This window comes from Vipera ursinii, assembly GCF_947247035.1.
Source record: "Vipera ursinii genome assembly, chromosome: 1".
Lineage (NCBI taxonomy): Eukaryota > Metazoa > Chordata > Lepidosauria > Squamata > Viperidae > Vipera > Vipera ursinii.
Window position 1 is genome coordinate 103731563 of NC_139512.1, and position 23746 is coordinate 103755308.

Genomic DNA, 23746 nt, shown 5'->3' on the forward strand with positions numbered 1-23746 from the left:
TGATTATCAAAACAAATCAAAAACTGTGGGAAAAGCACCAGTGGCAAACGAACTCTATGAATAACAAATGGATCGTTTTCTTCCAGTAAGTAAAAGTAGATTTACTTTTGTTCAATAGCCAGAACATTCAACACTTTAACAAGGTTAATACAGTTTGAGAAATCCATAACAGCTTCATAGAGTATATTGATAAATATTTATTGGGAATTAATTAATGATTGAGCTGAGGGGGAAGCTGCTTATTTTTTTTAAAGAAAATTAAGTTTATTTGGTCCAAATTAAGTTGATTGTTCATAATGGCTAAGCTTCCTGTGCCTGTGATCAGCTGACTGCATTTCTTCACGTGCTACCTTACCTTTCCTGCAGCCCTACAGATTTAACTGTAAGAGTTGCTGGATCTGTTTCTGCTTTTATATCCATCACACAGTCAAAAACAGGTGACTCTGGTACAGGATCTAAATCAAGGAAGTCATCATCGTTTTTGTCTTCCGTCCATTCAGAGTAAGTGAACGATGGTTGACGGCTTACAGACTGTCGCCTGTCCTCTTGGAGGGGAAATGGGGATTCTGGAGGAGCCGTCACAAGACGCCAAACCTATGGGAAAATAAACTAGACTGCATTTAATGCTCTCTAGAGAGAAAGCCTACGGGTTCTGCTGAAGAGAACAGGGAAATGCTATGCAGCGCCTCTGTATGTCACAAGAGAAAGGTCCATTATACTGTAGTTTTGCACTCAAGGTGGAAAGCTTTATGCCTAGTAGTTTCCTCAGTAGAATTACCACTGAATACAGTGGAAACCCTGGAAAATGCTTACATGTATTTTACACAGGGATCCACTGTCATAAGATGCACAACCACCACCACAAATGAACTAGGTCATTACCAGGAACCGTTCTTGGATTCTGAAAACAACTTTTTCTCCATTGACAGGGATGAAGGCTTCTTGAAATAGCGCTTCCTTATGACTTAATCCAATTTTTAAAATCTCTGATGAGATGATTTTTACATTATTTCAAAAATCTGCAAAAACCAGTAGAACCAAAAAGGAACAGAGGGGTAAAGAAATATGTGTGTAAGCATCTTTGCAAGAAATGCAGCATTCAAATAACTTCCAATTCCATCAATAATTATTCTGTTTCCACCCAAAACCTGACATTAGGAACAAGGCTGAGTTTAATCAGGAAAAGGGATAAGGATAGGCAGACTTTGAGCGGGGGGGGGGGGGGGAACTGCCCTATTTTAGAAGTGTGCATGAATCCTCTTGACTTCTTTTTCAGTGAATCCATGGTTCCCTGCTGACTTTTCCCCATAGTTCAGCTGCCGGCTGGGTAGAGGAAAGTATGTTCCACGTTCTACTTCTCTTTTGTTATTTATATAAAATCACTGCATTAGAAAGGTACATACTACTGTACCCTTAGGTTAAGGGGTGGGGGGAATCAGCTCTTTATTTCCCGGCCATTGATTTGTTTCTGATTTCATTATCAAGTTTTTTTCCTTCTTTTTAGGCATCTGTTTGTGTGCAGTTTTTTTAACCTTACCCCGGAACTTTTTTTAGCAAATACAGATTGGGGATGTTTTGTTTATATGCTCTCATAATCACGTTTAACCCTCAACTCCATCTAAAAGTAAAGAGAAATGAACGGCAAAATAATTGTACCCTGGATACACACTGAAGACGACCTGTATGATAAATGTATACCTGGTTTAATTTAGCGGTTTCCCCTCCACCAAAACTGGATAATGGTCACTGTGGAGGAGTTGAAGATTTGGTGAACAATTTCTCCCTCTAATGTGTATTTGGAAGAATGCATTGCCATTTAAAAGGCTTTAAGGTTCTACTATAAATACTTCCTAAATCTTGCAGTCCTTTCCGATTTGATGCTAAATGAAGTGTGTGCTATTGTGTGCAGTTTTTTTTAACCTTACCCCTGAAACTTCTTTTAGCAAACACAGAATAGGGATGTTTTGTTTATATGCTCATAATCACATTGAACACTCAACTCAAGAAAGCAATTACATGACCAAATTAACACTCAGATTTGTTGTAAACAAAGATCTTATTTCACTTAGCACAGAGGTCCCTAACCTTGGCCACTTTATGACTTGTGGCTGAGGAATTCTGGGAGTTGAAGTCCACAAATCATACAGTGACTTAGCACATATTCTATTTCTTATACTGACTCTGGATATAGAGTGGACACATGCTAGAGTAATAAGAAATCAGCAGTCATTCGCACAACTTCTCCCTTTTATACCTTATAAAAATTGGTCTCTACAGTAACTGGACCACTGAAATCAATGAAGAATTATATTGTACTACACCTGTAGTCCCCTTCATGGATTACTGCCTTGTCGTGGTGAAGGGGCTTGCGTAATTCAGTGAAGCTATGAGCTATGCCGTGTAGGGCCACCCAAGACGGACAGGTCATAGCAGAGAGTTCTGACAAAACGTGATCCACTGGAGAAGGAAATGGCAACCCACTCCAGTATCTTTGCCATGAAAACCCCATGGACAGTACCAAAAGGCAAAAAGATATGATGCTGGAAGATGAGCCCCTCAGGTCGGAAGGCGTCCAATACCTAATGAGAAAGAAGGACTCACTGGAGAAGAGCCTAATGCTGGGAAAGATTGAGGGCAATAGAAGAAGGGGACGACAGAGAATGAGTTGGCTGGATGGAGTCACTGAAGCAGTAGGTGTGAGCCTAAATGGACTCCAGAAGATGGTAGAGGACAGGAAGGCCTGGAGGAACATTGTCCATGTGGTCGTGATGGGTCGGACACGACTTCGCAACTAACAACAAAACACCTGTAGTTACTACAAAAATGGCCTAATTTTAAATGCCTTGTAGAAAAATGCAGAGCATTCTATTTACTGTCCTGCCATCATTTAGGTTAAAATATATCAGTAGTCCTGATTTTTTAATTGCTTTTCCTAAATAAAGTTTACCTACATGAATATTTTTTGTAGGAAACAATATTACTCAAAGGGAAATTATTTCTCTGATATAGTTTTTACTGTTTTTAACAGATAAAACATTCTTAACTCCATATTAACTCTTGTGATGTTTACCATTGTTTATTCAAATGTGAATATTTTCAGAACATAATCTGACATGGGTGGATGGTTTGTTTGTTTTTTTTAATAAGGAAGCCTTCTTTCCTCTTCCTCTATCTCAAATTAAGAGTAATACAGATAGTCCTCAATTTAGAACCATTCTTTTAGTGACCGTTCGAAGTTATAACAGTACTGAAAAAAGTGACTTATGACCATTTTTCATACTTATGACCATTGCAGCATCCCCACGGTCACGGGATCAAAATTTGGATGCTTGACAACTCACTCATATTTATGAGGGCTGTAGTGTCCCGGGGTCATGTGATCACTTTTTGTGATCTGTTGACAAGCAAAGTCAATGGAGAAGCCAGATTCACTTAACAACTGTATTACTAACTTAGCAACTTAACAACTGCAATTTTTTTTAATCCCATTTATATCCCGCCCTTCTCCAAAGACTCAGGGCGGCTTACAATTTAAAGCACAAATCAATGTGCTTAGCAATAGCCTTCATTCTATGTATATGCCTGCTTATTAGGGCTTTCACACACACACCCCAAGCGGCATTATTACAAAGTCAGCTTAATTGCCCCCAACAATCTGGGTCCTCATTTTACCTACCTCGGAAGGATGGAAGGCTGAGTCAACCTTGAGCCTGGTGGGACTCGAACCTGCACTAATTGCAGGCAGCTGGTGTTACTTAAGGAGGCATTAGCCCACTGCTCCACCAAGGCTCCACCAAGGCTCCACCAATGCTTTTTGCCCCATTTTACAGCAAAATGGAGCAAAATGCACCTAACAACTATCCTGGTAGCAACAGAAAGGCTCAATTGTGGCTGTAAGTCAAGGGCTACTTGTACATAAATAAGCTTTAGACAGCAATATAAAATAACCTAGGCTAATTAGACTAATCAGCTGACCCCATCTCCCCCTGTGCTTCCTGCTCCTCTTTCTCCTATATTTTAATTCATATTATTGTACTTTCCTAGTTTATTTTTATTGTTTCATTGCTTTGCTACTCTTATGTTTCCGTGTATTATTTTTTCCCATTTTGCTGTTTTAAGCCGCCCAAGTAGCCCCACGGCGAGATTTATTTTATTTATTTATGAGCAGCAAATGATTTTAACAAATAAATCAGAATAAATCTGTAGTTGGCTTAACATTTAGCATTCCTGAAACTTAACATTTAGCATTCCTGAAACTGAGGTTGTAATTTTTGGTCATACGTATTTAAGCAAAAATCCCCTTGCACTTGATGAAACATATTTTGTCTAGTTTCAATCAGAAGCTTCCTTAAATTCATTTTATGTAATTAGTCATGGTGAACCTGGTAGGGTGGAGCACGGAAAGAGGAGACTGTAAGAAAGGAAGGATCAGCCTAGGAACTGTATAGCCATTTCTGAAACACTGGCTTCCATAGCAGATGTGATTAAGTTGCAATACAATCTGGCCAATTTAAGAAAACACACTGCCTTGCATATTGTGGAACTCTCAAGAAAATCAGAATAATGGAAGTTTTGTTACTTGAAATATAAGGGAGCTTCACAAATACTGAATACTGAAAATATGAAATAGTAGTGTATGGGGGAATTTTAAACTATAAAAGATATATTCTAAATATTCAAGATACGACAAATCTAGGTTCTTCTCTATCAAGTAGGACGACTAAGGAACATTTTAATTGTATAAATTAGGCTGGTTCCGGTTTCTACTTAACACTTAATAACTTTACACAGTCTAGTATTTTCATAACTTGGCTGATTGTATGAACTATTGAATGTAAAGACTTCAAATATTTTGCTAATATTGGTGTACACTGTAAGAACCTTTCCCTGTACTTTTTTATTACTTACTGATGTTCTTAATTAAAAATTAAATAGGGAAAAAAGTGTGGAACTCTATAGAAAATTCAGTTGGACTAATCCCACTGTTCTTATTCTGTGTTTGCGCTGCAATAGGGAGTATCTCATTTTAGAAGTGGTTTGAACCTTTTACAGTTCACTGTCAATTTAGAAGCTCATCCTTTGCATTTTAATATGCACGATTATCTGCTCTACAGTAGTAGCTTATTATTTGATCAAACAATAAATCTGGTGAATAAGAGCTTTGCAAAGAGCAAATTAACTGTACAGCAAAGCTAATCTTACTACCCACATCAGACCTCTTATTGGGATAACTAATTACCCTCTTTAGTAAATTATTTTTTAAAAAAAACACTTCTTTTTGCAAAAGTAACAGAGGGCACCCTACAATTGTCTAATTCCCAGAATCTACCAGAGTATAATGTTTATGGGAAAGTACACATATATTTCTAGGGCTTATTTAAGCTTATTTTTCACCATATGTACCAGTAGAACAGTCCAAGGAAACTCAGAAATTATTCATTTACTCAGCAAACTCTTCAACTGAAATTAAATGCTTCCGAGATGTCAGCTTACCAATGTTGCTACGAGTAGCAAGCCAAGGAAGAACAGAGACAGCAGAAGGTGAGACACTGTGATGCCTTCATCCCTGATCAGATTCTAAGGAAGAATATAAGCCTATAGTTATTTTAGGGTAGTGAAAGACCCAGAGAGGCATACAAGAAAATGCAGGAAATTGTTCTGAAGGTGGCTCTGAAATTATGTAAATCGTTTAATTTTTTTTGACCCAACATTTAACAATTCAAACTTGAAAATAACTGATTTTTCTCACTCATTAAAATAAAAACTTTTTGGCAGTTCATCAAACTACAGCACGTGCTCTCCTGGGTAATTAGGGGCTACTTAAGTCATTTATGATGTTATGAACTGATTCAGAAAAAACAATGTTATTGAAAAAGTGAAATTATGAGTTTCTGAAATATGATCAAAAAATGAGAAGAAATCAAGGAAAGGATAAATGTCAAAAACTTGCTACTTTCACAGGTGTGGTAATTAAGCATGCTTTTCTTGACTTCTGAAATAGATAATGAAAGGTTCACTCTAGAGAGAAAAGGTCCTGAGATGAGACAATGGCTAAGGCTTAACTTCTGAAGAAGGTACAATTTGCAACTTTAAAAGGGCCTGTAGTTTGCCACTCCTTGGAGGTCTTCTTCAAACCCAGACACCCTTCATAATTATTGCCCAAGCTATAACCTACTTTTGGTCAATGGACAATTCTGGAGTATGCTGGAAAAAGATGATCTAAATTCCTTGGAATCCAGACCCAAACTTTGGCATAGGGCAAAGACAGCATTGATCACTCCTGTGAATTAATTTTTGACATTAGTCCATTCCCAAGAGAGCATCTCTGTTCAGCACAAGTCATTTGTCTTTGTTACCATTCCTCCTTGACTTCTGAAAGCAACTTGAGAATAGACTTCTGTTGAGTGAAGAATTTGTCTCACGTTCTTGAGTTCTATTCTTGAAAAGGTAAACCAGACCAAGAAACAGATGCCACATAGGCTTAAAATTATTTTTATTTAGATGGGCTATAGTAAGAAAATTTACTTGTTGCCTTGATCATTGATTTTCCTCTCTTACCAAGACCATCCTCTTTATTCTCTACAGAATCACTTCCATCATTATTGCTACTCCTAAGATTAGCCAGAAATAGAGCAGTAAAGAAGAACTAGACCAGGGGTGAGGAACCTGAAACAGTGAAAGAGCCACTCGGAACCAGTTCCCTCACAAAAGGATAAACTGGGAGCCGCAAAAAATGTGTGCACATGCGCGTACATGCGCACATGTGCAGAACAGGGTTTGACAGAAGAGTGGAGCCAAGGCGAGATATGCACCTACCGTACATATTTGAATTGATTGGTTGAACTTTTTTAATCCCACTTTTTTTTTTTTTTTTGGACTGCACATGGCAGAGGACTGGGAGCCGCAGGAGACGGCTGAAAGAGCCGCATGCGGCTCCAGAGCCGCGGGTTGCAGACCTATGAACTAGACCATGTGGTAGGGCCAAAGCTCTAAGAAGTTTTGGCAGCTTCTCCAGTTCTCATTCCTGGCCACTGTCTTGTAAATCTTCTGTATGGTTTGGTCCTACTGCTGCAATAGGAGCAACAGCAGCATCAGGAAACAAAAATCTGCACGTCTCTCCTCTTATTCTTCTCTCATCCATCCATCATTTGGCACAGGAGGAGGCTTAGCACCTGACTCTCTCATTCACCCTATCTACGTGACCCCTGCCTGAAAGATTCGTCTCAAGGGACCAGAGAGCTCTATTTACATTCCTGTTAGCAGCTAAAGCTCCATACTTCTAGGGAGAAGAGGGTAAAAGATAAATCGTAATTGCTCCAGTTTAGGTCCTAAAGGCACAATGAGAAGTAATGGATGGAAACTAATCAAAGAGAGAATCAACCTAGAATGAAGGAGAAATTTCCTGGCAGTTAGAAAAATTAAACAGTAGAACGACTTGCCTCCAGAAGTTGTGGGTGCTCCAACATTGGAGGTTTTTAAGAAGAAATTAGACAATTACTTGTTTGAAATGGTAGAGGGTTTCCTGCTTGAGCAGAGGGTTGGACTGTAAGACTTCCAAGGTCCCTTCCAACTCTGTTATTCTGTTCTAAGTCTATTGCTAATGTTCTTTTTGTAACACATTGCTGTCTACAAAGAAAATGAGTCCTGCAACTATAGTGGCAAAAGATGTACAATTAGAGTTTGGAGAAAGGAAGTGATTACGATAGGACTGCCAATCTGTATGGTGGCATAAGGCCAATAAAAGAGAAGAAATGAGTCATAGCCAAGAGCAATGAATAAAGAAAAGGGACTCAGCTTAATAAGGATCTAGCAATAGCTCAGAGCACTCCAATCTATTAAATCTTTACAACACATCATAGAAAATGCAATCCGATTATACTTTATATTATCGTTGTGATACAGTGTCCAGATAGTTTTCCTGAACTGACATAACTCAGGTATGAATAAAGCAGAAGGAGTAAAACATTTTTTATACAAGGAGTAAAACTATTGCATTTATCTTATATACTGATCTATGAAATCAGGATGTGCATTGGGTTTTTTAAGAAGTTCAGGAAATTATAATAAGTTATATTCAGTCATGACTGATGAAATTTTTCTTTCACTCTGGTACCCCCTTAACAGACCCAGATCTGCGCAGAAGGATATTTTGAAATGGATCTGGAAAGCACACAGGATACAGTGAGGAAGGTGGGGCAGAAACAAAAGGGAAGTACTATTTGCAAATAGAAATTCAGTCATGTGATGTTGAATGTAGCTTAAGAGCTTCTGATTCCAAACATTTTGAGAAAAGGGGAATAAATGACAAATGTTCACTCAAATCAAATATTCTTTCCTGTCTTTTATAAACATTGTGGTGCACTTAGCAGGAAATATTATGCAATTTCCATTTGTTCAATGAGGTCTGTACACTGCTAATGTCAAGTTCAGAACTGCTCCTTTATTCATCATTTAGCTAGGGAAGCTATTCATAATGTATAACAAACACTACTTTTTGTATTACATCCATTTTAATATTTTATCCAAGAAGATATTAGCACTACCAAGTAGATCATTGATACCCCACATTGAAATATACTGAAATCACCAAACATACCTGGTTAGAATTTGAATCCAACTGTTGTGATGGAAGAAATAAGTTGGGCAAGACAGCCAAAATATCATGAACAGCTGGGATGGTCTCACATCCACCACACCAAAACATAAAGAAGAAAACCTGTGGTTTAAGCAGATAATGAATAGTGAGGTTACTGCACTTTTTAAATGCTAAATAGCAAATCCAAGACTTCAATTAATAATCTTTTATTTATAACCATGACTATTTTTAAAGCACAGAGGCTTTTTGCAGCTGCAAAATTAACTTGAATAAAAAGACTTGAGTTACCTGATGTAACACGGCACATCTTTTGATTTAATTTCAGCTATATCAGCATTTATGACGTGGGAAATCTGCCCCTAAAATGTATGAATCTAAAAAAAACAAAAGCAATGTTTTCCTTCTCTTTTGTCCGAAAGCAATGTCCATCCCAATTAAGATGGAACCCTTACCAAGAACAGTGAGAGGATAAAGAGATACAGATTTCCGCCTGTTGCCATCCCATTCCACCAGGTCACCCAGCGATGGTATGGAGACACTTCAACCCTTTTCAGAGGTGGCTCTGTCTTGCTTTGTCCTTCGGGCTGGCCATCTGTTCCATTCAGTGGTTCCATTTCTGCTGGCTTGGAAATACCTTCAGAAATAAAAATGATACAATCAGGAAATAAGTACCTATGTGTCTCCCATGTTCCCACAGAAGCAACACAGAATGCACAATCAATTCTGAAGGTAAAATTACTACATGCCAAACTAGTAAACTAGCTTGTCGATCGGAAGGTCGGCAGTTTGGCGGGTCGAATCCCGAGTGCCGTGTAGCAGAGTGAGCGCCTGTTACTCGTCCCAGCTTCTGCCAACATAGCAGTTCGAAAGCACGTAAAAATGCAAGTAGAAAAATAGGGACCACTGCGGTGAGAAGGTAACAGCATTCCGTGCGCCTTTGGCGTCTAGTCATGCCGGCCACATGACCACGGAGACATCCTCGGACAAGCGCTGGCTCTTCGGCTTTGAAACGGAGATGAGCACCGGCCCCTAGAGTCAGAAACGACTAGCATGCATGTGCGGGGGAACCTTTACCTTTACCTTTACCTAAACTAGTAATCACAATTCTTAAATGTACTAGTAGGATGCCATGGAAGGCCTGGCTACCTTTCTTAGAAAAAAGGAGACTGGAAACAGTGCTGCACTTTATTTTTTTCCTAGAGCAACAAAACTGGGGTTTTCCCTTGCTTCCCTTAATCACTTGGACTGATTTAAAACCTATGCATTCAGTCTTTGATTTTTTTTTCTGATTTGATACACTGCAAAAGATGAAAGCATTCATTATTTAACAAATTAAGGAATTGGTTTTAATTCCTTAAACCTTTTTTTACAAAGATTATTCAAGGACATCATTTCAAGATGCTCATGAAGAAAGTTATCTTAAAGTATTTCATGGGCTCCACAGTATTCACTTCAAAGCAGTTATGGTTTTTATATAGCCTCATCGAACTAATGCCTACTGGGAAACTGAACATACCACACATATATGGAGCTTTGACACCATTGTGAAAATGAAGCATTTCTGAGCCATAACCTAATAATATTCCCCAACACTAATGCCAATTTCTAAGAGCAAAGCAGCTACACTGCTTCACTTTCATTTATTTCAGAACATGCCTTCTTTGGCTATTTTGAACTGCTGGAAGAAGACTTGGCAATGAGGAAGAATGACGTGAGTCTTCAGGACAAACCATGTCTCCTCACTGCTGTCTCAGCTATGTGGTAGAACTGTTTTCAGGCAAATCCAAGCTATAAATTCAAGAAAATATGTATGTTTAATTTGAATTTCAATTTGGGATTCGGCCACAACTCTGTGTGCCTAAGACTGTGATCTTGCAGTGAAATGAAGCTTGGTAAGATTTTATACCCCACCAGATTCATTTCTGAGCTAGCTCACAAAAGGTTCAACTGTAAGTCTTGGAATGAAACCCAACCACTACTTCTTCTATAAATGCACCAACAAATCCAAGAACATCGCTCTCAAGCCACACATTTATTTCACAATAAAGAATAACAGTTAGTTTCTACCTAAAGATCAAAGATACATAATTCACAATGGCATTGGTATACTTTCCCCCCCCTCCAAAATCCATTATTAAAATATGTGTGGGTTACACACAAAAATGGATTGTGACTACCACAAAGGGAATCTGCTTGTTAGAAATTATCAACCTGAAATTAATATTGGCTAGAAATACAAATAAAGATTTCCTCTTCTCAGCTGAATCCATTTTCATTTTAATATGCTGAACCTTCTGCCTGAGTTCTCAGCCCTCTTCTCCTACCCATTCCCTCCCACAGATGGCCCCTTGCCCTGTCTGAGCAAACTGAAGAGAAGCCATGTGCTAAAACACTGGAGGAGAAGGCTTGATTTTAAACAGTCTCCGGTGAGTCACTATGTCTTTCCACACATTAATTTCCACATTGCGCCCACTCAGTCCAGCTGTCATTTCATATGGAATAAGAGATGGGGCAAGTAAAGCAACATTTTCCATTATTTAAGAGAGGATGGCTTTTATGACACAGCGACATCTTAGCCAAGAGGATAGGCAGAAGAGGAGTGACTATAGCTTTCGTGCCTGGTTACGTATTATGCTAGTCTTTCCCGACCTCCAGACACATCAAAAGTACAGATGTGTAATTATCCATCCAAATGACCAATTCTGGGGGCTGCACATGCATCTGGCTGAGGTAGGCTCCTTTGCACACATAGGTAGACTTTTCCAAGCAGTGACTAAGGACATAAGATGAAGCATTACCAACTCCGACAGCCTTGCGGCATTCTAGCTTAGCAAACTATGAATGTACAGAATATGCTATCAACTCCCACATTTTCCTACCACTTTCTTAATTCACGTTGTCCTGTAAAGAAGATGAAAGGGGGAAAAAAACTTTCTTCTGATTGCCTTCTATGGAATCATAAGGGAAAGAATTTCTTCTATAAAAGATCATGTGATCATATTCCCAGTTAAGATAAATGAAAAAAACAAGAGCTTTCCTCTACAAATAATACAATATTTTAGAAAGAAGCTTGCTGTCAAGATGTCTTCTTCCCAGCAGATTGGCACGGAGAAATACAAGTACAGGTAGTCCTTCGCCTATGACCACCACTGAGCCCAAAACGTATGCTGCTAAATGAGAAATTTGTTAAGTTTTGCCCCATTTTATGACTTTTCTTGCCACATTTGTTAAATTGTGGCAGTTGCTAAATTAGTAACATGGTTAAGTGAATCGGGCTTCCCCGTTTACTTTGTCAGACGGTTGTAAAAGGTGATCACATGACCCCAGGGCACTGGAATAGTCGTACATGTGAGTCAGATGTCTTGCATCTGAATATAAATCACATGACCATGGGGCATGCTGAAAAGGTTGTGTGAAAAATGGTAACAAGTCACTTTTTTCAGGGCCCTTGTGACTTCAAACGGTCACTAAACGAACTGTTGTAAGTTGAGGTCTACCTGCAGTAGAGCGTTTCACTCTGAAGGACATTTAAACCATACTTGTATAGTTAAATATGCAAGAAAACATGTAGCTTCAATTTTACAAAGGAATCTGGGATGTAATTAATCTGGAGACTTCAAGTGACATGTTGTCATAGAATGGAGCATTTTGTACTTAAAATGTTTCCTAACCGTGCCTTTATTAATAGTAAACAGCATGTAAAAGAAACAGCTGTGAACATCTGAGGTTGAATCTTCAGACAGAGCCAAAATAAAAGCATACAACTTAAGTAGTGCTCTCAATTTAGCTTACAGACCAGTTTTTTTTTAAATTGTTCACAACAGTTCAGTAAAGTAGAGTAGACTAAATGAAAAATACAGTGAAGTATCAATTATAATGACTTAAAAGTAGTATGACCCCAATCAGAGGAATATCTTTTGGCATTGTACACGTCTATGATTACTGAACAAAAAATCTCACTTGTCTTCATTTTAAACACGATCCAGGAGAAAAATTTAAAATTTGAGTGTAATTCATATATCAACAGCAAAAAAAACTTATACCAAACAAAAAAAACCTCTCTATATAACTTTTCCAATAAGCAAAGACACCAGGCAAAGTTGACCACTTTCTCTCTTATTATTTGAAATTGCTTTAGACGTTTTAGCGACACAAATACTTAGGATTAAAGTGCAAGGAGAAGAATAAAAGTTGAAATGCTACGCAGATGATGTAGTACTAATGTGCCATTATTCAATTACAGAGAATTATAAGAAAGTTCATGAAAATAAATATAGACTTTGGTGAATTCTCCAGATTATAAAAGCAGTAAAGAGAAAATGAAGTTAATAACGAGATATTTAATCCCAGAAGAAGATGACTTTATGAAAAAGAACCTGGATATGGGATAAGAAAAACAATATTTGGGTCTCTGTTTGACAGGAACTAATAAAAGTCATATAGTATTTCAGAACAATTATAATAAATTATGAAAATAAATTTTAAAAGAACCTTGGAAAAACTTAAAACTTTCTTGGGTGGGATTTATTGCAACAGTAAAAATGAACTAACAAATTGGATAAAATCCAAAACAGAACTTCGATTATAGAAGAAGCCAGCTTAGCCAATGGACTTCATCGGTCTTTATGCTGAAAGGGAACAAAAGAAGAAAACAATTTGAAAGGAAGTTTGATTAAAAAATATATGGAATATTTTAAAATCAAAAAGAAGTCCAGCAAGTTCTCCATTATCTTCATCATCAAATATCATTGACTTTAAGAATAACTATTGTAAGAAAGATTTAATCATACAGGCCAATATCAAGATTCAGGAAACATAGCAGGAACTATTCAAGGAAGGTAGGAATTTGCTTGATGTATTTACAAATTGCTGGAAGACTAAAAAGTGATCTCAAAAATGAAGGAGGTATTTTGAAAAAAATCATAGAATTTGTAACTCATACAAAACTAAGATCACCTATTAGGAAAAATAAATGAATGGTTATTGAAATATGACATAAAGATGGAACAAATAAAAATATGACAATGAGGTTAATGGTAATGCAGTTGCAATAATAAGGACCATGAAAAAAATTAATAAAATTTATCCCAAGTTATAATTTAAGGGAAAATTGGTAAAAATGTTTACAGATGATACAGTATATAAATCCATCAATAATCATCAAGTTAGATAAATCATAGAAAAACAAATATTAGAAATGCCATAAGAGAATGAACTTTTTATCCTATGTGGTAATTGTGTAAAAGAATTCAAAAGTACTGGGGGAAAAGACATCAACATATTCAGAAAATCCTAAAAATATTTTAACTAAAAATACAAAGATTCTTGTTAGGTGAAATATCACAATTTACTAAGATAAATGCTGACAGTTAGAAAAGCTAATCTGGTACAACAATGGGGAAATAAAGGAACTTTGTTGATTATATCAGATTGGGACAATAATATTGGAGAATATGCAGCAATGACAAAACTACATTAGTATATAGTATATATTCATAATAGAATAGTATATATTCATAATAGAAGCTCAACCAATTTAATTAAAAATGGCTCCTGTATATATTACACATTATATAGCAGGGCAAATTTAGGCACTTGGAATATGATTTTGAAGGAAAACAAGGTAAGATCAGTCAAAACTAATAGGACAAGTAGATTCTAGCAATAATCTTTCATTTTTAATGGAAAATATATTTAGTTTGTGTTCAGCATAAACAGAAGGGAAAGGGCAAATGTACTTCTGGAAAGTTTTTCGTAATATTTTTATAAATATCTTATGTATGCTTAGTAATTGTTCCCTTTGTGTTATTATCCAGTGTAGACTGTGTTTTCCTTTGTATTTCATTGTTCTAAGAACAAAAATATCTTCCTTTAAAAAAAAAGAGTCTATTTTCTCAGCGAAGTTCATAGCCAGGTAGACTGCCCATTCCAACTTACGATGCATCATGTTAAGTGGATCTAGCCAACTATACCTTACCCGCAAAACCACTGTGAAGTAAATTGCGGCCTTCTGCAATGTGTGAACCCAATCAACATGTCCATGGGGTGAGTGAAACAGGTATACAATATAAAATTGTTTTATTAGAGATAGAAAGTAGAGTCTTAGAACTGATATTACAAACTGTCTGATTCAAATATTGATGTCAACATAACCCTCCCTGTTAGTAGAAGGGATGGCTCTTAGGACAATGAGTGTGTAGACACCAAAGTCATTATATATCTCTAATATGCAAAGTTTAATTTTGTCCAGCCACTATTTGGTATCCAGCCACAACAAAGCTGCTGCTAGAACAGACTGGGAGGCAAGTTATCATGATATAGTACCATCCTCACAACAGAACACTAGTTTTTCATGTCCCAGGAATATGAAAGAAATTGAAAGACGGGTTGCATAGTTTAAAGGATCCTGCAATCCAGTCTCTACTTACCCTGCCTTATTGTCTCTACAGCATGGGTGTCAAACTTGCTGTGTCACGTGACGTGTCATTTTTTCCCCATTGCTGGAGCTGGGTGGGCACGGCCTCCGCATTATGCAACCAGCCCAGTCCAGCAGTTTTGACACCCCTGCTCTAGAGGAATTTGCTAAAAATAATTATTTTATTAAAGATTGCAATTAAAAAGATAAAAAACTAATGCAAACTAAACAGATATAAAAAATTTAAATGAGAAGATAAAAACTACAGAAAATATAATGAAAAATAGAAAATACAGATAAAATAATATCAAAAAGAAAAAAATAGAAACCCCTTCATCACAACAAGCACAAATAATTTCAGCAATTTATCACTCTCTCTGAAATATGACAAAATATCTCTTCGTCCCATATCTCAATTCAGGAATTTGCTTTTTAATGAAGCCATCACCCACACCCTGACAGAGGCAGAAGTTGAAAAAATAATTGCTGTCAACAATGCACACCTACGCTTTTCTAATAAATGGACTAGGCTGTGCTTAGTTGTGTTAACTCTCTCTTTCAGAATGGCACATTGCCAAAGACAATCGCAATTAGCATCAAATGAATATGAAAGCATGCTCTTTGCGATGATATGCTTAAATCTTACATTGCTCTGATAAGTTGTTGTGAGTTCGCTGCAACAGTGGTTTGCACGCTGAATGTAACGAGGAATGCAGCTCATGGCTTAAAAGCAAGAAGGTGATGTACCATTTGGCAGAGCACCTAGTCACGAGTTTTCAAACCTCTGATTGCTCTCCTTACAAGGTTTCTACTACAGGCAAGCAAGGGCTCTTAGCATTGTCAGGAACACAATACTTTTTAATAAAGTCTTCAAGAACAATGGTAAGCCAAAACGTGAAGGTCACATTGTGTATATTTGCTGTAAAAACAACAGTGTGTAAAAGAGGAGAACATGGGAATCATGTATTTTACTTGCTTCACCTTTCTATAGCACAGGAATATTTCTTTTCCTTTAAAAAGAAAAATGGGTGGGGGGATTCTATTTTAAAATGAAAACGATTCTGATCTTTGAAAAAAAAGTATGTTAAGTATAGCAAACATTTAAAAGGCTGCTTTCATACATATTAGCAATTTTATTATATACTGCATTCCTCTGCATGCAGTATATATGTATTATTAGAATGTTACATTTATTTTTCTTTTGAAATCTCACTGGAGGACTCCTTAGTAAGAATTCAAATAGAAGAAAATAAATTGGGGTTAAACTGTAATAATAAGAATTTAATAGTAAGAATTTAACAAAAAAACCCCCTTCCATTGCCTGAGCAAAATAAATCACACACTTGAATTGCACATGCTTAATTGTATTTGCAAATTAGAACAGCGCAAATTATAACTGAAGTTGTGAAATAATTTGCAGAATTGAAAATGTAACCAACTTCTTTAGAAAAAAGGTAGACCCACATCAAGCAATTTTGTAACCTTTATAACTATAGATTTGTGAGTGTTTTGGCACTTTGTATCACATGCCAAATTAAGTATGCCCCACTTCCTTGAGTACTGAATGGTTAGCAATGGTAGCACTGCAGGGCTTAGTTTTCTCATGAAATCATACTGGTGTCTTCAAAACATTCTGCACATTAGACAACACTTCCCTGTGTGGTGCTATTCAGCTGTAAGGGAGCGCAACATCATATTCTCAACAGTTGGGTAAGTTATTAACTAGGAAAATAGTAGCTGCAGTCGAACACTTCTCAAATACAATAAATGCAGTGACATAGAATGCGATAATTTATGTCAATTGAAACCAACAAACTCATAACAGCTTATAAATTAGGTTTTCTAATACCATATTTCCCCTTTAGATATATTTATTATACTCTTCAAGCTCATTCTGCTGGTTCCTGTAAAGGAAGGAATGGCAGAATCTGGAAGCAAAGTTAAGAGGGATCAGCCAGCCGTAGCATCCCTACATAGCCACAAGCAGAGGAAGTCCAACTTCGCTTGAATTCCATTGACCCTTAACTCCTAGCAGTTGCTAACCATTAGTTGAGAAGATTCCTGTGCAAAGGCATGAGTAGCAATAAGTCAGCTTTATTACACCTCCACGTGTGGACTTAATCTTTTGTGCCTGACATTTCCAAAGTTTTTCTGTGACCTTAGCCAACAACCATTCCTATTCTGTTTTCTTTAAAAACATCTGTTGCATATTAATTCTACATTAAGAATTACTGGGTAGATGATTCATGTAAACCATAATGAGTTGAGTTTTACATTATACTAATACAAAAACAAACTATCTAGATTTTTATCATGTGTGAAAAGGGTTATTATATTCTTTTGGCTAGAAACAACCAACTGCCACTGACATCCTGGCACTCATGGATGACTTTTGCTAATACGGAACTTGGAGATTCTGTATTTACTTGCATGTCATAATAATCAAGTCAATAATTTCTGAGAATGAGGATGATTTGATTTCAGAGAAGAATAGTAGTAACCCACCTTCTAACTCAAACTCTCTTGTGCTTTTCTATTTCTCTTCTCTATTCTCCAGAACTTTCCTTAGCCACCTTCCTTGAAATGTGTTCAGGATGCTGAATATGGGCTGAAGATGACTCTACTTTTAATTTCTACAGCATTGAAGTCTCTTAAAATTAAGTGAAGCTATGCTAGGTTAAGCTACTGAGGCCATGGCCTAAATTTTCACTACTCTAACAAGGTAGAGTACATTGGCATGGGGAAAAGGGGGCATAACAGGTATATTATGACATTATGCAACTGCTGCAAAGTACATAATCTGCATATATATATATATATATATATATATATATATATATATATATATATATATATATATATATAATCTTTATTTCCTGTTTTCAGCCTATCTTGAAGGCCATTGAACAGGCTGTAGTCACACCGAACAGTTCATATATTTGTGTAAATTACTAACAAAGAATTAAGGGAGACTGAAATGCATTTCTAACTCATTAGTTTTCATCAGTCAGCCATACCCTTCTGAGATTCGAACCTGGGCTGATTGCATCTTAGGCAGTGTATTTACCTCTTGAGCCAAAGGATCTCTCTCGCTCTGTTAGCTTTCTGCAAGGGGAGATATGTGTCAAATGTTAACTATTTAGATTACCTTGCTAGGCCCCAAACATGGGGCAAATCTTTATTTCCTGTTTTCAGCCTATCTTGAACTGTCTATCTATATGAACTGTCCGGTGTGACTACAGCCTGTTCGATGGCCTTCAAGATAGGCTGAAAACAGGAAATAAAGATTTTTAAAAACAGCATTAAATCTTGATCATAAGGAATTATACTGATCAGTTTTTCTATTACATCTATAAAAAGTCATTTCAAAAGCAGAGAATCAAAACATAAAACCTGGAGCAAGCGTTTATTTTCTATACCTCATATTCAATAAATCTATAGTTCTTCATACAATGGTGAATTCCAAAGTGTTGATATAGAATTGAAAATCATATTTAGATCTTAATGTAATATTCCTATTCCTAAAATCATATTAACAAACTTAAGAATCTTAAACCAAATAGTGGGATATGTTTCCTTTATCATTTTACTCTTCCATATTGACGAAATTCAGAGTCAAGCCTTTTAAAATATTCTCTTAGGTGTCTAATAAATGAGGAAAAACAATCAAGTAACCTCATTTTAAGACAATAAAAATATACTTAATGCCTTTAACTGTTGATTGATTAATACTGGCTATGCCACAGGTCTGCAACCCGCGTCTCCTGCGGCTCCCAGTCCTCTGACATGTGCAGTCCAGAAAAAAAAAAAAGTGGGACTAAAAAAGTTCAACCAATCAATTCAAATATGCAGGGTAGGTGCATATCTCGCCATGGCTCCACTCTTCAGTCGCTCCCAGTTTTTCCTTTTGTGAGGGAACCGGTTCCGAGTAGCTCTTTCACTGTTTCAGGTTGCTGACCCCTGGGCTATGCCAACACTTTATTTATTTATTTGTTTGTTTGTTTAGTGCAACTTCAATCTTCAACCATACTCTCTAATTGACTATTTAAAAAAAAATCTGACAATTGAGAATATCAAAAGCACATTTAAATGCTGACAGTATATAACTGTACATGCTCTTACGACATCTGGATAAAACCATGAAATCAGAAGATGCTTGAACTGAACACACCGCTATTCTGCCTTTTGAGATCATCCAAATTCCTCTCGCAATAGCTCAAATGGTTTTAAAACTTAGTTAGCTAATTTTAATTAATTAGAACAGGAGAGAGAGTCATGCAACCAGCCTATATGATTCTGATATGTAAGATAATAAATATACTTTGTTATTGCTTATTCTTGTTTTTTTAAAAGTCACAAAAACAGTTTCTTCAGTTTGGATAAGAGTACCCAGACCAAGAAAAACAAATATAGATCAATTTTAAGGGAGCCTGGAAAAAATCCTTTTAGAAATAGAACTCTTAAACAGCTAAAGAGGAAACAGGACATGTAATTTTTCTATGAGCCCAATGATATATTAGAACTCTGATTTGGGTTGTAAATTTATACAGTATTGCTTATGTCAGAGAGGATAAAATATGAAATCCTGTTTTCAAATGAAGTAGTATCAGTTTATTTTATTTATTTTTATTTTATTTTATTGAATTTATATACCGCCCTTTCCCGAAGGACTCAGGGTGGTTTACAAGGTATTCAGGATGCTTTAAATGGCTGGATATGGGGGGGTTATTTAAAGAAAATTCAGATTAGGAAATAGAATTCTATGTGTTGTTTTCTAAACTCCAGTGAAGTTTCATCATGGTATTTAAGACAACTCCAAGAAAAAGAATGGCAGAAACTGAGCTCAGTGCTGTCTACAAGATCTTGCTGTACCCACACTTTCAGCTGCATCATTTCATTCAGCACAGTATGATACTATTATGTAAGCTTTCTGAAAGAAAGGCTAATAATTTAACAAATATTTCCCCCTTCAATCAGTAAATATTCAATTTGCCAAGTGTTTTTTAACAAACTGTTTAGTGCTATTGATGCATACAATATGTTTATCTATGCCAGAGGTCTTCAAACTTGGCCCTTTTATGACTTGTGGATTTCAACTCCCAGAATTCATCAGCCAGGCATGCTGGCTGAGGAATTCTGGGAGTTGAAGTCCACAAGTCATAAAAGGGCCAGGTTTGATGACCCCTGATCTATGCAGTTTATTCAGGATCAAGATTTTTTTAAAAAATGCAAACAAGCATAGTTGGGGGGCAAAAATGAGTATTAAAAATTGTCACATATTCGCCATGTTAAATTCCAGCATAGAAGTTTGTGACAAATTCTATATAAGAGAATTAATTTTTGGTGCAACTATATCACAATTTAATAAATCTACAACTTGATTAACTGTTCCATCCACAATTATTTCATTGCAGCTAAATGAAAAAGATATATCATATGCTTATGCAAAAAAGTTGGATCGTCCATAGTAGGACCATAATAATTAATAAAAACAATATAATCATTACAGTATTAAGAAACAGCTCCAAAAGAACCTAGAATAAGCCTATTTATCTGGACCCCTAATGATTATACTTGTTGATATCCTTTGGCAAGCCCAGGATTGGGGATACTACATCCACCTATGTGCTCCTTAATCCCTCAGCAGCTTTCAGTCAGGGCTGGCTCAGAGAATTAGGAATAGAGCTACTGCATTATGATGGTTCTCCTCCTTTCTCCAGGATGTTTTCAAACAATGTTGATGGGGGAAAGAGATCAAATCAGAGGTCTCTATTCTGGGGAGGTCCCTCATGGCCTTCCCCCCCCCTCTCTCTACTTCTATTTAATATCTACATGACAACCCTGGGTCATATAGATGCTCACTTACCATTTGTTGAGGACAATCCTCACAACGGATCCTCCATTTTATTTGCAACCTACAAATAAAGCAGACTGAAACCAGAAGGAAAATGATTTTCCATGGGGAAATAAAATGTAGCCATTGTATGTTGAAGAGACATATAGTCTTCAGAGGACTGGCAACCAGCTGGGTTCCAATTGGCCACTGCAGGACCTTCCTCTCCCACATTGCCACAGGGTCCATCCTTCTGTGGCCACTAGAAAGACAGAATGTTTCTTCTGCAGCTATATTTTTTTCCATTTCTTTTTTTGTGGTTTGATGGTGGAATATTGACCTTATAGAAGTCCAAAATAAAGGCCTAACACAGGGTCAGTATTCCCATTGGTATCCCAAAAGCTGGACCTCATCACCAACTTTCATTTAACTAAAGTTTGATTATTTACTCCATAAATATTAATATAACGTCTTAGAATTTCATTTCTCTCCCCTCCATGCACCATGTGCATCAAAAAGTAAAAGTACCCATCCTTTATGGAATTTTTGCTGACACTTGAACAATTACAACTTGATTACAATTTTTGGATTTGTGAATGGATAAGGTGGGGTATATTTATGGGAAGAGGTAAACCATATATGTAATTTCATAGTGGGCATGGAAAAATTAATTTGCCTTTATTTCTTGCAAGAAAGATCAGGAGCTGCTTCATTAACTATTCTTTGTTTCTATTTTTTCTTTTATCTTCTTTTTTTGCACCTTGAATTTCTTTTCTTTCGGTTCTTTTCTTAATCATTTAATAAAAAGCTTTTTTAAAAAATAAAATAAAATAAAATAAAGGTACCCATATCAGATACGAAAAAACCCAAAATATATATTCAGGCAATAATATTTTATCATACATTACACTAATGCAAAGTCACTATATAGAGTCACAGAGCAGTCTAACGCTAAACCTTCACTCAGTGATCACACACAATCAGCTGAAAAGTGGGCAGAGAAAATCAATGGCGCTAGTAATTTGAGTTAACCTAAGGTAATTTGGAAGTTTTCTACTTGAGAAAACAGAAAAACATTGCTGCTTTCTACAGCCCACACTTTCATTATTTCATTATTTCTTCCACACATGTCCTCCTGTTATTTATACACAATCTACATCATACCATGTATAAAGGTCTATGACAAGAAGTTTTATTCAGTTATTCAAATGTTCTTGTATCTCAAGAACATTTCTTGTTCTATTAGCTCAAGGGACAATGAATCAGTCAATGCAGCCTTCTGTTCAACAGTGACACTAGAATATATACTTCTCTCTTCAAACAAATGATTATGTGTAGGAGTTCCTCATTAATAATGAATACAATCCCAAAGAAGGATAGGTAAGGAGCATTACAGAAGACAAGTTTCTGATTTATTCTTTATTTCTGTATGTGTGATGATAATCGGCTGCTTAAGATGCATCTCTAATTTGTTTTATTTAATCTCAACATGAACATTGTCTAGCTGCATATTAGTCACTATATTCTATGTTCAAACACTTGCTAGAGGTTAAATGACCACAGTTCATCAGACACACAAGATCCAAGAGCTACAGATCCATGAAAAAGGAGATAACTCACCAAAATTATGATAAAGAACATTTAAATCTATATTAGAACAGAGAAAAATATTCTATTTGATCTATGTATCGAATTACTTTACAAATCAATATATGGTATCACAGAAAGTTAATTAATACAGAGAACAACAACTGTTTTTTCCATGTACCCTGGCATCTCTTATGTTCAGAACTGAATTTGTAAAATAAGAATAATATAAACCAGGGGTCTTCAAACTTGGCCCTTTTATGACTTGTGGACTTCAACTCCCAGAATTCCTCAGCCAGGCAAGCTGGCTGAGGAATTCTGGGAGTTGAAGTCCACAAGTCATAAAAGGGCCAAGTTTGAAGATGCCTGATATAAACAGTCACCACCAAAATGGAAGATCAGGCTGGAAAATAAGACCAGCATGCTAAGATGATATGCAAGCAAGCTAGAACAGATGAAAGAAAAGAAACTGAAGAGCAAGAAGATCAAAGAATACCTGATCAAGAATTATCACCTACAAACAAGTAAGATTAAGGAAGCATTGGAAATAACAAAACAATAAATTTCAGTTATACCAAGAAGATCAGATATGACACTCGAACTCCACACTATAGGCAGAATCTCCAATTTCAGTCAAATCAGAAACATTTTTACAATCCATCAGTGGAGAAACTGCACTGAACTAGTCAACACCTGAAAAAGAAGAAACAGTGCAGTTCAGGGCAACACAAAGAAATATAATAGAACTGCAGCTTGGATAAAGGAGGTGAGTAAGAATAAAGAAAAGGGTAAAATAAAAGAACTTGTAATAACAGCAGCAATGATGGAGAAAAGGGCAAAGATGAATTAATCAGCACCAGGTGAAGATTAACTGCATGGTTTTTGGCTGAAACATCTGATTGGTGTATACCTACTCGCTGACAAGCTGTTTAACAACATATTGTAGGGTGGTGAAATTGAAGATTGATGATTGATTAACCTCTGGCAAAACTTACAAAGCAAGGCAAACCTTTACATGGCTGGTACATTAAAAAAAAACCAGGCAAAGCCAATTATCTGCTTACCAACCACTGTTAACTGACGTGGTAGCTGAAGCAGTCCAACAGCATCTACTTCAAAGCAAACTCTTTCCACCTGAACAGAAAGGAAACAGCCCAGATAACATAGGAACAAAGACCAGCTCTTAATAAACAAGATGATTTTGCAAAACTTCAAGAGAAGGAAGACTAACTTGAACATAGTTTGGACTGATTACAAAAAGGCACTCCCTGCCACATGATTGAATAAGGATAGGACTCAGTAGAAACATCAGAAG

At 36.4% G+C, this 23746-nt stretch overlaps 1 protein-coding gene across 1 annotated transcript in view; it reads right to left on the bottom strand.

The window, feature by feature from the left end:
* PTPN5 (protein tyrosine phosphatase non-receptor type 5) overlaps positions 1 to 9210 on the bottom strand; it is a gene marked incomplete at its 5' end in the record, with an annotated part of 30896 nt that extends 21686 nt beyond the window's left edge. Inside the window, 4 exons of the mRNA XM_083371617.1 lie at positions 356 to 594; positions 5494 to 5577; positions 8597 to 8716; positions 9049 to 9210. Of these exons, the coding sequence (XP_083227743.1) occupies positions 356 to 594; positions 5494 to 5577; positions 8597 to 8716; positions 9049 to 9210 (605 nt within the window). The remainder of the gene's footprint in view (positions 1 to 355; positions 595 to 5493; positions 5578 to 8596; positions 8717 to 9048) is intronic.
* Positions 9211 to 23746: the final 14536 nt, after the last annotated feature.